Source organism: Anas acuta, chromosome 5, assembly GCF_963932015.1.
Source record: "Anas acuta chromosome 5, bAnaAcu1.1, whole genome shotgun sequence".
NCBI lineage: Eukaryota > Metazoa > Chordata > Aves > Anseriformes > Anatidae > Anas > Anas acuta.
In genome coordinates this window covers 29,573,359-29,588,728 of record NC_088983.1, presented here as the reverse complement: position 1 = coordinate 29,588,728, position 15,370 = coordinate 29,573,359, and the positions used below count along the sequence as shown (strand labels likewise).

At 45.3% G+C, this 15,370-nt stretch overlaps 2 protein-coding genes across 7 annotated transcripts in view; one reads left to right on the top strand and one right to left on the bottom strand.

The window, feature by feature from the left end:
- TMEM86A (transmembrane protein 86A) overlaps positions 1-13,797 on the top strand; it is a 56,861-nt gene extending 43,064 nt beyond the window's left edge. For all 4 annotated transcript variants that reach the window (XM_068683537.1, XM_068683535.1, XM_068683536.1 and 1 more), the window contains 2 exons: positions 2,194-2,458; positions 6,728-13,797. In XM_068683537.1, coding sequence (XP_068539638.1) covers positions 2,194-2,458; positions 6,728-7,155 — 693 coding nt within the window. In that variant the 3' untranslated portion in view covers positions 7,156-13,797. The remainder of the gene's footprint in view (positions 1-2,193; positions 2,459-6,727) is intronic.
- Positions 1-15,370, bottom strand: part of IGSF22 (immunoglobulin superfamily member 22) — an 86,937-nt gene that overhangs the window by 40,523 nt on the left and 31,044 nt on the right. For all 3 annotated transcript variants that reach the window (XR_011097038.1, XR_011097039.1, XM_068683538.1), the window contains 3 exons: positions 5,071-5,134; positions 1,580-1,646; positions 415-1,484 (listed from right to left, as the gene is read on the bottom strand). The gene's annotated coding sequence lies outside the window, so the exon portion shown is untranslated. The remainder of the gene's footprint in view (positions 1-414; positions 1,485-1,579; positions 1,647-5,070; positions 5,135-15,370) is intronic.

Here is a 15,370-nt window from a genome sequence, read left to right as displayed (position 1 = left end):
GAGCCAGGCCCCGGCTGTGGAGGTAGCTGGGGACTATCTCAGTGACCTTGGAAGGGAAGGGTGCTGGGTCTGAAGGAGGAGGAGGTTTGTCTCCACTCTTCCCCCTGTGTTGATAGTTTCCAAGCACACTCAGTGCTTAGAGACTACACGGGCTTTCATGACTTTTACTTCAAGTTCATTTGGTATTTGCTGGCAGAATTCTCCCAAGAAACGCAGACAAGAGGTAGTCAATGGTGATTAATTTAGACAACCGAAGTAGAGGACTCAAGATGGGCTCCCCATGTAATACAAGAAAGTTAACGGCTTTCTGATGTCCTTCTGTGAGTGAATTGTGTAGCCTGGTTGTTTAATGGAGTGTTTAAAAATTGTGTTGGCAATAGCCTATGAATAATGTATACAGGAATAATGAAATACCTTGATGCTAAGAAACTGCTGATATGCTGGGGAACTTTCCATCAGATGTGAGAACAATTTTGAAAGCACTGTCTTCTCAGGATGCCCTTTATTTATGGTCTTGCTGCTTCAGAGATCACATTCCCTTTTTAGACACTGCATGTGAAGATGCCCTCCACTGCCCCTGCCTCTGCCGTCCAGCTTCATCCAATTCCTTTCACTTACGTCTGTAAAACCTGCTGAATTTTGATGAGTTTAGGCTTTATTAACTGAGCACTGTAAGCATGGAGTCATTTGCTGTAGAGCCTCTAGCCATTCCAGGTGTCTGCACCAAAATACAGTGCATCAGAGGAAGATGGACGTTGTTTCTGTGTCATGGCAATGGAGTCCCACAAAACAGGGCCAAGTGGTTTGGGAAAAAAGGCCAACAGTTCTTTTTCAGGTTTCTGGAGCATGAAGTCTTTGCATAAGATAAGCAACCATAGCATGGATATTCAGATTGTGATGGGCTCTGCAGTGTGAACCCAGCTCTGATGCCTTTAAGTTTTCCCCATGACCTCTTGAGGCCTCTGTGCTTTGGCTACAAGTAGTAGGCTATCATGATACTAAGGGACGAAAACTTGCTCGATGAAAGAAATGGTAAGATTGAGAGTGAACCCCTGCAGCAGCCTGTGCACCCCAGATTTTGCACTGCCTTAGCTGCAGGAGGAAGCAGGTGTCCTAAAACATTCCTGGACGTAGCTCATAAACACTGCAGGTGCATCAGGCAATCACAGTCTCTTCCTTTGCTCCTTTTTTTAGCCCTCAGCTGCTTTCCAGAAGAAAATAAAATAGGAGTTTTGTTTCTCATGTGAGGTTTTCCCCAGTGGCATTAAAAGGCAGAAGAAGCACAGCAGGGCAGGTGAACACAGTATATATATTAGGACTGTCCAGAGTGCTCCCAGCTGAGCAGCTGGTGAGAGCAGACCCAGCTTGCAGAGTCTGTAGCTCTCTGCTCTGTCTCTGTTGTGTCTTTGTTGTGAACAGCGCAGTGCTCATGCTGCATTTTTCTGTCTGTATTTACACAATAGACACCTGAGTCAAAGCATTTCCTGCAATATGGACAGTATATTATTAGCGTAATGCTAGAACAAAGCAACATGTGATTCATGGTGTTAGTAGTCAGCTGAGGAAGTGATATCCCCACCTTGGAGGCTGATGTGATGGGCTTTGAAGCCACGGGGTGATGCTGACAGCAAGCTCCAGGCATGAGCCTACAGGGCAGGAAAGACAACGGGTTAGAAGAGATGTTGTATCCCCAAGGTGATCTGCAACTGGCTAAGCAAGAGGATATACCAAGCCAGGAGGGATTATTAGCACTTTCATTGGCTTGTTTGCTGCTGAGACGCTCCTGGGGGGTGCAGTATTTTCCCAGCTACAGGAAAGGAGGTGTAAAAAAGGAGTTAGTCTAAGTACAAGACAGGTGCAAAGACCACCAGTGAGGTTTGACTAATGGCCTAGATGTTTTCAGTAGAATAAATAAATAGAAGAGGTATCTAAAATTCCCTCCATCTCCACCACACAAAACCCATCCTGGCAGCCAAGAAGTGTTTTCAGAAGTTCACAAAGGTCTAGGTTGAAGATTTTAGTCAAGTTCAAGCAGCCTTTTTCTGGGGTAGAAATGCTGCTAGCTGACGTTATACAAAAAAAGAGAAGCTTTCAAAAGGAAGGAGACAGTCTGTTTGTAGTTTATTCCACTGATGCTTCTGATGGTCCTATTAATTTCTTTTTTTTTGTTTTGTTTTGTTTTTTTCCTTTTAGGTGAAGAGTGAAGGCCCCAAACTGGTGCCCTTCTTCAAAGCAACTTGTGTCTATTTTGTCCTCTGGCTGCCAACTTCCAGCCCCTCCTGGTTCAGTGCCCTAATCAAATGTCTGCCCATTTTCTGCCTGTGGGTTTTCCTTCTGGCTCATGGAATTAACTTCTTAGTGGCACACCGGAGTGCCAGCCGCATCCTAGCAGGACTGATATTCTCAGCAGTGGGAGATGCCTTCCTCATCTGGCAGGAGCAGGGCTACTTCATTCATGGTGAGTGCAGTGTGAGTCTTAAAGGGATGCCACCGTGCTTGGCTGTTACTCTCTTTATTTAGTAATGAGTTGCTGGCCATGTGTTTTGTTTATTCATGTACAGCTTAAGCGCCTGGTAGCGTGAGGCACTCATCCCTAGACTAAAATCCGTTGCAGTTAGAGGAGTCACATAATGGATGAATCTCTCGAGCTTATCTGGAGGTGCCCTGGAGTCATAGAGGTAATTGGTGCAAGTTTGATTCCCTGGCACGTGCTCATAGCGTCTCAGCTGGCAGGAGTTGGAAAGTGGCATGAGCAGAATGTCCGGGGAAGAGTCAAAAACTTACAGCACTCAGCAGCTGCCATGAAGCTACAGGAAGTATCTACCTGCTGTCCCTCTGCAGTGAGATCTGTCAGCCCTTCTCTGTAAGGATGCAGAAATAAGATGTATGGTGCAAAGATCTTCAGTAGAGAACAGATAGAGAAGATCCTTAAGTTTTAAAAGACAAGCCTGTAGCGCGCTGGAGGTGTTTATGTGAATGTTAGGAACCAAAGCATCAGAAATTTTGTCCTACTTGCAGGTTCATCAGCATGAATCATGCAGCCTGTTGTAAAAATATGGGAGCTGGTTTTGCAAGACATGTAAATGACAGGGAATTGAGGGCAAACCTTACCACGACACCCTGTCATCTCTACAAAAAGATCCACATCTCTCAGAGCAAAACAGGCTTCTTTTATTTCACTTGTTTGTAGACTAGAACATAATGATTTAGATTAATGATTTAAAGCCACACTGAGTCTGCCTGCAGCAACACTCCCCATGGCCTTGGACTGTCACAAGAAATCAGCAGCAGTTGAGTCCTTCACTTAACTGTACTGGTGGGGTTTGTGAAGTCAACTTCACCAGCAGGGATTTTATTTAACATCCACCTGTGACTGTCCCATTGGAAAATGTGATGAGACGGGGCCAGTTTTCTGACTTCTGCTGCTGTCAGCTCTGAAAATTAAAGTCTTATTTTTTACCCCTTTTATAAGGTCAGTATTTAGTTTTATTCTGGAATTCCCACAAGCTTTGCTTTCTTTATGAGAGGAAAGTATGTGAAATGCCAGATATGAAATGCCAAGAGCTTTGAATCTGGTTTTAATCCTGCTTCCCAAGGGTTTATCCAGATCTCTTTAAAAGTTCATGTAAAAACTCTTACTGATTTCGTTGGACTGTAGATTAGGCCCTGAGGACTGGATCCATTTGGCTGAACTTTGGCCATGTTGCTGAGAAGCTCCATCCATCTCCATCCATCTCTCGGGGCACCATCCCATCTGTGCTGAGCGTGCTGGCATTCCCACCGATGGGCCTCGTCCTAACAGGGGTGCCTGGCTCAGCACAAGTCACCTCGGCCCAAATGCCCGTACTTCTGTTTTGCCTGCTGGAGTTGCTTCTTGAGCTGTGGCTTGGAAAACATTCAAGACCCAGTTCTCACTGTGACTGTTTTTGTACAAAGGCTGTGCAGAGGTTCCCCGTTCCCGTAGCTGGGATTTCTCTGAGTCCCCTCTGTGATTTAATGCTAGAGGAAGGTTGACTTGTCACAGCAATTCAGTGTCTAGTTAAAGTGTTTTAATCTGCAAATAAGCTGGATTTTTTTTTTCACAAATGAGATGCATCGCTTTGTGGGTTTTTATCCATTTTTGTTCTTGATTTAAGAAGAATGTTTGTTTAGCTCTTAGACCATTTAGAAAATCTCTGCCTTGATCCTAGCTGTCTCCTGTCTGCCTCAGTCTGTCCTAATCTGAGCTACTGCCTTCTGTATTGAAGCGCTAACATTTGCGTTTCAGCTGTCAGCAGATAAAGTGTACCACCCCACTTACTCTGTCACCTTGCCTGCAAAATGTATTTTCTCTGATTTAAAATACAGCAGGCTGCTGTTGTTGACAACTGACGACATTGAAACTTTTGACATTATCCTTTGTGGGAATTTCAAATTTCAGGGGAATAAGAGGAATTATTAGACAAAAATGTACTTCTATGGCTTTCAGGCAGAAAGAAGGGTTGGGAACTGGGCTGAGATGAATAGCTTTTGAGACAATGAGTTTATAAAAGGACATTTGTTCATTATTTTATAGGGAAGTGAGAGCCTGGGAACTTACTCCTGGCACACTTGACTTCTTTCATTTTTGCTGTTTCAATCCACTAATAACAAGCTATTTTCTGACTAGCGCCTTACTGGATTTAGAAGACAGACAGCGTGAACATCCACATCCTTTAATAGCAGATGCTTAGAAACAATTTATGTATTTGGTGAAGAAGACGGGGACCAGCAGAAAGGACCCATTGCCAGTGTGAGGGGAACTCAAGAAGCAGGGGGGGGAAGGAAACCTGGGCTCTCTGATTCCATCTAGGTATCCCAGAATAAAGCAGAGAGAAGAAGGAAGTGGACAGAGGGAAAAGGCTGATCTGTCTGGTGTGCTCAGAGGGCTGAGCCGAAGGCTGAGAAATGCAAGAGAAATGTACCCCCCTCCCTGTACAGCTGACACAGGTTTCCCCAGTTCCTAGCTTGATTTGTGGATGTTGAATGAGCAAACCTGAGAGCTGACTTGTTTGTGGCCAGCCTCACCATGTATCACAAAACCCCTCCTACCTTTCTGGGCTTCTGCTTGGCTGCTTCATCCTGTCTTCCTCTCCTCCCCCTCACTGCCAGCTGCCTGCATGAAGGACAACACATTCTTCAGTTCCCATCCCAGCACTCTCCACATAATGCCATTGAAGGAAAAATCACTCCTCACTGCTAGGGCGAAGTAACCTTCCCCTCCTTACCACCCCTATGGCTCTAACCTTTCCTGCACTATAAACAGCTCATCCTAAATCCCTCCTCGTTTTCCCTCAGTGCTATGCTCGTGATGTGTAACAGCTCTGCGAAACACCACCTTCTCATTGCCCTTCTTTGCACTGCCCTTCACACTGTCTGTGTTCTCACCTTGCACACCAGACCCCACAACTAGCTCTCTCCCTCCAGTGGGTTCCCCTCTTGTTCACTGTGGCTGAGCTTCCAGCAGACATCTATCTGGTCCTTCCTGAAGGCTGGGAGACACTTCCCCTTCAAGATGCCTCAGCAAGCATTAGATTGAAGAAATGTCTGCCAGTGGCAGGTTTTAGCAGCTGTCCCTTATGCCACAGCATTGTGCTTTAAACGTAAACAAGTGTCCTGCTGGAGGACTCAGTTTCCCAGACCCTTTTCTCTGTTTCATGGTTTAGAGCTAGCTGCATGAAAACATCCAGCCACTCTAACAACCTTGCTAGATGAAGTGGAACAGCCTTTAGCTGTGCCACACATGGGCTTGGGAACCAGAGGAGCTGGACTCAGTTTGGGGCCTGCAACGTACAACTGGCAAGACAAGTAGCAGTCAGCAGCTGTACTGACACATGGTGACAGTTTTTGTCAACTGGATTAGTAGCGAGTGAATAACACATGGGCCGTACCTTCCAGTAACCACATCTGGGATTTCTCAGGGGTGCTTCACTTCAAAGAGAAGCTGGCATTTTATATTCACTGATTGTTTCCAGCTAAGGTTCCTCTGAATCTTACAAACAGCCATAACATTGCTGGCAGATCACATTGGTGTAAGTCCCTGAAATATGTCAGCTGCTCCTTTCCAGCTTAGGTTTCTCCTAGCTACGGGCAGAGATGGAGTAAAAGCCAGATTTAGTCCCTGAGTGCCTTGCCTTTGTGTTTGTGACTAAATACGGTCAGATTTTATGTCTGAATTCAGAGGGATCGCTATCTTCTCGCATTTTGTTCAGATGCTGCTCTGATTCCAGCCTTCCTGTTCCACACGTGACCTACGAGTGAAATGCTTCAGATGACAGATATTTAGAGGGGATGATCTTTGCTCTGCCTTGCTCCCACTCTTCCATCCAAAGCAGGGAGGAGGAACATCTGAAAAGCAAACAGCTTTTTTTCTTCGGCAGCAGCTTGGTTCACCTGGCCTCTTGGCAAAAATGGCTTGCACCACAACAGTCATACTCAGCTGCAGCTGTAGATGCACTGGGGTGTTTTCTTAGGGCAGAAGCCTGATGCTAAGGCTGATCTCCCATGCACAGATTTTTATATTGAAATGGTCCCAAGTGTGCAGTAGGGTTCCTGCTTAAATCAAATAAGGGTTGTAACACAGGAAGGAGGACATCATGCCTGTAGTTGTTGCTGTATATTTCACATCCAATATAGCTATGTTTTCTTTTGCTACTGACTGCCAGTCACTGATGAAAGTCACCCTTGCTTTGTCAATGCCTCTTTCTAGGTCTGCTGATGTTCGCCATCACACACATCCTGTACTCCTCAGCCTTCGGCATGAAGCCTTTGGACCTGAAGGCCGGCTTCTTGATGGGCCTTGTTTGCAGTTCCTGTTATGCCTTCCTGTACTCCTACCTCTCGGGCCCATTCACCTACCTGGTAGCTGTCTACATCGCCTTGATCGGCTTCATGGGCTGGCGAGCGGTCGCCGGCATGCAGCTGTGCAACGACCTCTGGACATGGACCAAGCTCTCGGCCTGCATCGGCGCAATGCTTTTCATGGTGTCGGATCTGACCATTGCAGTTAACAAGTTCTGCTTTCCTGTGCCCTACTCGCGTGTCATCATCATGGCTACTTACTATGCAGCTCAAATGCTTATTGCATTGTCAGCTGTAGAGAGCAGAGATGAAGAGGACTTCAAAAAGAGGAGCTAGGTGGAGTGCCGACAGTCTGTGAACAATGTGGGTTATATCTCAGGTGCTGTAGCTGCATTCACCCCTGAGAGAGATCTCCATTTCTCTAGGCATATTGGTGATGTTGATTTTGCTTCTTTGAAGCATTACCTTTGGGGCTTTATTTTCAATGGCTTTCTCTGAATATAGCTTACTTCAGTGTGGAGTCCACATCAGAAAGCTTAGACTGTCCCTGCAGTAGCTACTCATCCAACTTTTCCTTCTTGGAAGTGCTGTACTACTGCATTTTACTTGTTAGTCTTGAAACTGATGCTGAATGTCTGGGAATTAGGACGGAAAGAACGGAAAGAAGCTTTGGCCACTCACTGTGCTAGGAAACTTGCTTTCAATAGGAGGCAGACAGGCACAGATCTCTGCTAAAGCCATAGGTAAAATTAATTTAACCAACGTTTAAGTTAGTCTGTTTTTGTGCATTATGAACTCAGTACACAAACTGGAGCTATTTGAGCCTCTGCTGAAAGGAAGCCTGCAGCGAGAGCAAAACCAGCAATTTCAGATGAGGGCTGAGCTTTGGAGTGAACAGCAGCATGTGGGGCAGCCCTTAGCAGAACCAGAATGAAAGCAAAACACCAGGCAGAGAGCACAGAGCAGGAGATGCACTGAGATGAAGTGCTGTGTGCTTTGATCATGGCTGATTGCTGCTTCAGAGCAGGTCTGTGGACACCAGCTGATGTTAATACATATGGCAGAACTTGGAGCTTGGTGGGATTTCAGGGATGTCTAGGTAGCTAGGCCAGGGCATTCTGCCCCACCATGTGTGTGCAAATGCATGGTGTCAGCAGCCACCAGCGACAGGTGAGTTGTCATGGGCACATGAAGAATTCTGATTTTTACAGCAGGACTTGGAGGATGCTTCCTATTTATCTCTAGTACAGCAGATAGGAATCTAAGCCGTTACATCTTTCTTTCCCAGTATTCTAACAGATAACATTCCATATACTCATTAAGTTTAACGATCCTGCTGCTTGCAGCATCTCTTCTGCATCTCTGTGTGAGCATTTCCCATGCCTTAAATGGCTAGTCAGGGCCCTGATTTTGTAGACTGTTGTTGTGTTTTGCCAGCTGGTGGTAGATGATCAGCTTTGCACCACTTGTTTTTGGAAAGCCCCTTTTCAGCAGAGCGTTATGAAAAGCACAGTCCTGTGTGTTCAAAGTGCCTGCCTCTTCCTTCTTGAACACACACAGATTAGTGACAATGTGAGAGCCATCAGGGCTGGGAAAGCCTGTTTCGTTCTGACCCAAATTTCTTCACTTGGTTTGTCTGCCCATCTGCTGAAGCAAGATTACTTCTGTCTTTACTCTCTTAAAAAGATATAGAAAGAGGTTGCCCTGTTTGTTTTTTTTTTCCTTTAACACCAGATTGATTTGTGATCGTATGTGTATTTTTTCCTGTTATTTGGGATATCTGACAGCAAGCTGTGTTGCTGTTTGAAACTCTCTTAAATGTGGTCTTCCCTTCTGTCCGTTCCAGGGCTGCTCCTGTGAGCCGAGATGCTCCTCCAGTGGCTTGTTTTTAAGACACGATGAATGCATCTGGGCATGCTAAGGAGATAGCAAAGGGTTCTAGCACCTCTTCAAACCTGTGGCCAAACAGGGACAACCAAAACACACTGCATGCGCGTGACTCAAATCCACGCAGGTCCTAATAACCCCTTGCACAATCTTGTACGGGCAGAGCAAACAGGATGGGCAGCCTTCCAGATTGTCCTCGTGGGATGAAAAGTACCATGGTTGCCATACCTTGCGTGCCCAGACCATTCCTGGCAAAAGCCTGGCACTGAGTCCCTGGCACAGCTGGCAGAGCAGGAATTCTTTGCAGGGAGGGCAGAGGGGCCAGGGGGCAGCTGAGGAAATGTTACTGACCCTGCTAGCTTTTCTGTTGGTGCTGAGAGGTGCTAAGTGGAGCTCCTGTTCCTCCCCAGCCTTGTCTGTTGGGACTGGGTGCAGAACAGGCATTGCCCCCCCCATGACTTCTGCATTGGTGCCAACGCAACCAGTATTACAAAAATCTAGGTTAACCATCCTGACCCCGTGGAATCATCTGCTGCTTTTCAGAGAGAGATCAGAGAGGTCAGCTGCATTGTTGAGAGGGAAAGCATTGTAAATAGCACAGTCTGGTGTAATCTCTTCCCTTTAATGCTGTTGTGTAATACTGTCAGTATTCATTCACCGGTGTATGGGGGCCTGCCTGGAGTAAACAGCAAAAGAATTTAGAGCCATAAAACATCTTCATTCATCAGCATTGCTTATCTCTTGGCCGCAGCTTGAACCCTGTAGCGTAGCTCTTTGCGGATGTCACCCTCTGTTACTAAGCTTGACTGTTTGCAAATCTCTTCCTGCAACAGACTGACCAAGCTAAGAGGAAATCTAAGCCTTTGAGGTGAACCCCACCATTCTCCCAGCATATAAACAAAGAGCACGTTTCAGTCTGGGTCAGTCCAGCACACTTGATCCAGCATTTATTCAGAGAAGGTCCGTGCACCCTGAGCTTCCCTGGTGACCTCCAGGGGTCTCTTCCAACCTCATCCATTCTGTGATTTAAAAGTTAGAATTTCAATCTGAGCCATTACCACTTTCTTTCCCTCTGGAAATGAGCCATCTTCCCTTGTCTGAAGATAGCTGAATTGCTTTTGTGGTTGCTTTTCCATCTTGGCTTTCTTTGCTCTCCTGTTCCACTTCTAGGTTCTGTGGAAACTTGCAAAAGGATCTCTTTTAAGTGTCATTAGTAGACCTGCTCTCTCTAACCCACTGACTGTCAGAAGTGCAGTTTCTGGTTGTAGAGGCCTGCAGGTGACACTAGTTAGGACAGCAGAAGCATGTGTAGCCCAAGTGTAGCCCATGTGTAGCTGCCCGCTTCATCATCCCCTCACCCAGCAGGGGCTGGCTGGGACATATCCTGGCCAGCCATGCTGGCTCCATCCCAGTGAAGCAACGGCGTCTGCTTGCCCAGGAACATGAGGCCAAGCCCTCAGCATACAAAGTCTGGGAAAGTCTTAGTTGGCTCAGAGATTTGCCAGTGAAGGCTTTTAATCTTCAAAATCTCTCTCCTACCATGCATTCTCTGCTTTTAATCCATATTACTTGTGTGAGACCACTTTCCTGGAGGGTGTCTTTCCTGCTGGGAGGAGATGAGCTGATGTGGACACTTACTTGACACAGTTCTGAGTTTCAGAAACCCTGAGAAACACTAAGCAGTTGCTCTCAGGCTGTTAAATGCCTTTTCACGGGATTAAAACTCTTCCCTTAACCCCAGCAAGGGCAGTCTTCACTATGAAAAAGAGCAAACAAGGAGCGTGAAGGACGTGACTGTCTATGGCAGCATCAGACCTTCCTGCTGTCTCTCTGCTTTGTAAAAGTGAAAGGTTTAAGATATTCTTCTCTTCTTTTTGGGGATACAATCTCTGAGTAGCACCTGCTTTTTAGGCCAGGGATGTTACAGGGGGAATGAAGCACCCCAGTAATGCAGTGTTCCTGGCCCCAGAAGTATCAGCTCTGGTGCTTGCAAAGTACAGAGGTGTTCTTTACATGATGCTGTACTCAAAGGTTGCTTTGCAATTCCCATCTACGTCACTTGAGGCTAAACACATTGTGCAATTACTTTTGTTCTCTTCTATTACACTGTAGTTATCACCCACTCAAAGATCTGTTGGATCTTTAATTGGAAATGCAGAGAATATATTTCAGCTGTACATCTCTCTCTGTAGGTACATCCTCCTTGTCTTTGCTCACACGCAACTCCCAATGAGTCCAAGAAGCAACGCTAATTGCAGCAAGTTTTTAAATGCTAGTAATGCTACTGGGCTGTGCCAGTTGCACTGATGTCAACAGGGTGAAGGTGGTTTAGAAATGGCAGGCTGAGTAGAACAAAGCCATAGGATATTAACGGCTTTACTCCTCCGCTGCCAAAAAAAAAAAAAAAAGTATTTGTGCTTAATACCTGGCTTCTTACTCCTCCATTTTGAGGCACCTGTAAGGCTGATTGGTTTGAGAATTACTCTAATGTGGCTTTTAAATAGATTGCTGAATATTTCATGTTGTATTCAATGGAGACAATAGATATATTTATACATATGTATTTAAAATTCCCAGGACAAACTGCAAATTTGTTAGTGATTCTTTTAAGTTTTCTTGCGCCATAGTTTGACGCTGACACCTGTAAGTTTTCATCTTGCTGTCATGGTAATTTGGGAGCTGTTCTGGAAGAAGCAGATCAAAGCAAACAGCAACTGCAAAGCTCAGTGGCAGGTGCCTTGTTCTCTCTGCTTGGATTCTGGATACAGACAGGGGCTCTTTTAAGCAGAGGCAGCATAATCATGTTCCTCCCAGGTACTTCTCCTGCCTTTTATCCATGCTCGCTCCTTTTGTGGCCTTGGGTAAGTCACTTAAATTTCTGGGGGCCAGGTCCTCATCTGGTGTAAATAGGCTGAGTGTATGAGAATCAGCGCTCTCTGCCAGGTTACAACAGCAGGGGACCAAGACCCCTGTGTCTGTTCTCATCCCATTTCTAAAATGGGAATATTAGCACTTGCCTACCTCACAAGGATGCTGTAAGGATTAATGCTCATACAGCACTTTGAAGATGTAAAGTGCTATATGTCCCAAGTATTAACGTACTGTAGTATTAAAAATGCTTCTAGGCCTCTGCAGGACTTTTCTTAAAGCATAGAATGTGTGACTGCCTTTTTGGTTTGCATCAGATGGAAAGCAAATGAAAAATATTTATTCATACTGTCTAACAGGATGGGCTCAGCTACACTTGAACTCTGAGGAGGGTTTAGCTTAGAAGTCTGAACTCTAATCTCAGTTCTGCAAACGGTTTTTGGTTCTTCTAAAAGCCTCAACCAAATTCTTAGATGTGAACTGTGTATCCAAATTTTGCAGTCTAGTCTCATCCCTGACATCCCCTAGCTAGAATAAATCTAATCCAGTCAAAACACAGTGCTCTTATAGTCTGTGACGGCTGTTGGAAAGACTGGAACAGAAAACAAAGTCATTCTGTTCAACCTTCATCCTGCGGAAGGTCAGCTCGGTTTCAAGGGACAACTTAAAAAGGGATGATTAATTCCTGTGATTGTAAGTTTACTGGCTTTAAAATCAGCAGAGAGGGAAGGCCTTGCTGGAATCAATAAGGTCGACACATCCTTCTTGAATTATTTTAATTATTTCCTTTTCACCTGAATCAAAGTAGCAGCAGGTTCTGCAGTGAAAGAAGTGCTTGTACCATCAGTCCGAGGGTTCAGAACAAAAGTAGACATAGAAATACAGCTCTAAACCATCACCATGTTCTCAATGACTATAAAAATGCCACAGTTCACTGATTTCAAATCTGGACCACAGCTACAAACTACTTGTTTCTGGTACCACTAGCTGCTGTACAAACACAAATGAAGGCAAGGAATTACTCACCAAGGAGCGTGAGCTGTGTACATGTGAAATGGACCATAATTTTGAAGCAGCTGCAGTTAAATCTTATCTTAATATGAACTCAGAAGCAAACACAATGCAAATTTTTATTGTTTCTTTAAAATGTATGATGGGTTCTAGTTTTCTTAGTTTGGAGGACATTTTCTTAATGTTATTTTATTTTTGCTCTTATTGTAAAGAATAAAAATACATGACTCTAGGTAGACCACAAATGAAAAAAGGTGGCCAGTTGGCAGGAATGCCAAAATTTCTATGGCTTGTATTGTTTTCGTGGTGACACTACGCTGCTGTAGGATGAGCTACTGGAGTGGTGTGAGAGCTCAACAGCAAGGCTGAAGCACAAGGCCAACTGCAGACCCTTGCAGCCAGCCTCATACCAGAGGGATGCAGGGGCCAAGCAGCCAAGATTGCAGCGGGAGCAACGCCTGGGCCTGTTTGGATCAGTTAAAAGACAGAGCAACAGGAAATAAAATAAATCTTTTCCTGACAGCTGAAAATCAAGAAACCAAATCCAGCCTGTTGGGTGAGGGTGCTGAATCAGTACAAACACATGGATCTAGACCTTCCTCTTGCAGGCTTCTGTTGGGCCAGACCTTGCTCCTACTTTACCCTGGAAGCCTTGCTCCAGGCCTACAGTGTGGGCAGGGTCAGGCTAGCAGAAACCTTTTTAAAAGAATGAATTTGAAAACAATGGAACCATATCAACAAACCAACCAAAAAACCAATCAACCAAACAACAACAACAACAAACACAACCAAACAAAAAACAACCACCAAGGAAAGAAAAAGCAAATGCCATTGGGTAAGCAGTAGTTCTGCCTGGCTGAGACCACAGGACTCACTGGTCTGTTCTAGCACTAAATCCATGTCTTGTACCCCTGCAAGCCTCTCACTCCGGCCCCTCTCCCACACATTCCAGACAGAGTGCACTGAAAGATGTGACTGAAGCAGCTGCTCTCCCTGGGGGAGTCAGCTTTTTGCCACGTCTGAAAGTCTCCAGCACTTATTTCCTTTACCGTGATTGTAAAGGTCACCATGTGCAGTACGGCCACTTGATCTGGGATCTTTTCTTAACACATTTTTGTGCTGATTTTACTATTTTAATTCTTTGTTTGGAATGTATTTTTTCCTCATTTCTTCTGTATGTAACAGCAATTAAAAATATTAATTTACTGGGTATGTTTACTGTGTAGATGCAGTGTCTCTATGCACACTGGTTCTGTGACAGCAGCCTACTGAACCTCTCTAGCCCTGAAGCTACCCAGAGCCCCACTGAAGCAGACAGGCGCTGTCATGGCCAGCTACAGCATTTCCATCTGGGGAACCCTGAAACACTGCCACATGCACACTGACAAGCACATCCAACACAAACCAACCAGGTACCACTGTGCTGATGACACCTGGCTGGTGTTACAATGCACCCTGAGCTCCCTTGGGTTCAGAGCCCTGGAGGACACTTGCCCTTGCTGCTCCAGCCAGTCCTGCTTACAATGGCCATTTGTCCACACTTCCAGGGAGAAGGCAGCTTGCTGCAAAGGATTGCTCTGGGAAGGCTGCTCACTGCCCAGAAATCCCAGACAAATGGCCAAGTCTTTTTTCCCCTCCCTTCCTAAGCAAAATTTCCAGGGGAGAAAGTAGGGTAGCATGGACGTTTTTCTCTGGTTGAGGATCTGATGCCAGTTTCCTCAGCTGTGTTTGATGCAGTGGCACAGATATTTGGTTTCATTAATCCTGAACCAGACCATCTGTCACCAGTGGAGCAGGTTTCAAGGATTTATAGCACAGAAGCACGGAGTAAGAGCTCCCAGTCCATTAAATGGATCTGCTTGCAGGCTTAACAGCGATTCCTCCATACTCCCCATCTGAAGTGGAGCAGTTCCTGACACAAGAATGAATCAGTAACAGGAAGAAACACTAAGTTCTTTTCAAAGCAGCCCAAAGGAGTGACTGCAGGGGAAAGCAGGTGCTTCTTTAACTTTTTACAATTCCTTTCAAACACTCGGAGGCCTGCTGGGAGGAGCATCTAGTTCCCACAGACCTCCTTCCTAGATCCAGGTGGAGCAAAGGTGGCAAAATATTCTTGGACTCCACATGTGCGTGTGGCTGGTCACTGTTGTGCGTGTATTCCACAACAGGCTCTAGGAAGAATTCACTCTGAATTAAAAGAACCAGCACTAATATATATAAATATATCTGTCTATCAATCCTTTAATGGCTCGGATATGTTCTAATTCCTTATCCAGTCTTGCCCACCAGCAGTGAAGGTACCAGACCCTTCTGGATCTCAAGTTTGCCTTCTACAACCAGCTCTTTCACACAGTGACTCCCTCATTTGCAAAGCTGCAGACTATGTTTACTTTCTTAGCGTTGCAAGGTTTTAAGTACTTCAGATTTATGGCTTAGTGTATGTTTATGCAGTCTGACATAACAAAGCTTACATCATCACAGAGATCCCGCTGAGCTATCTGGGGACAAGACAAATAAGGAGACAGAATCCAGCTCTCCTCCTGAACTCAGAAGCGGGATTCTCATTGACCAGTGCAGAAGCAAACTGATACATAGAAAACAGCAGCCTTAGGATCCTTTCACTACCATTAAGATACATTAACAGATAGTATTAGAAATGTCACCTTTCACATGCTGTTTGAAACCACTTACAGGCAAGAAATATGGAAAGATCAGATCAGAATTGGCCCTGCTGAGCAGAAGCCCCAGTCTTTTCCACCTTGTTTAACTGACCATTACAAAAGCC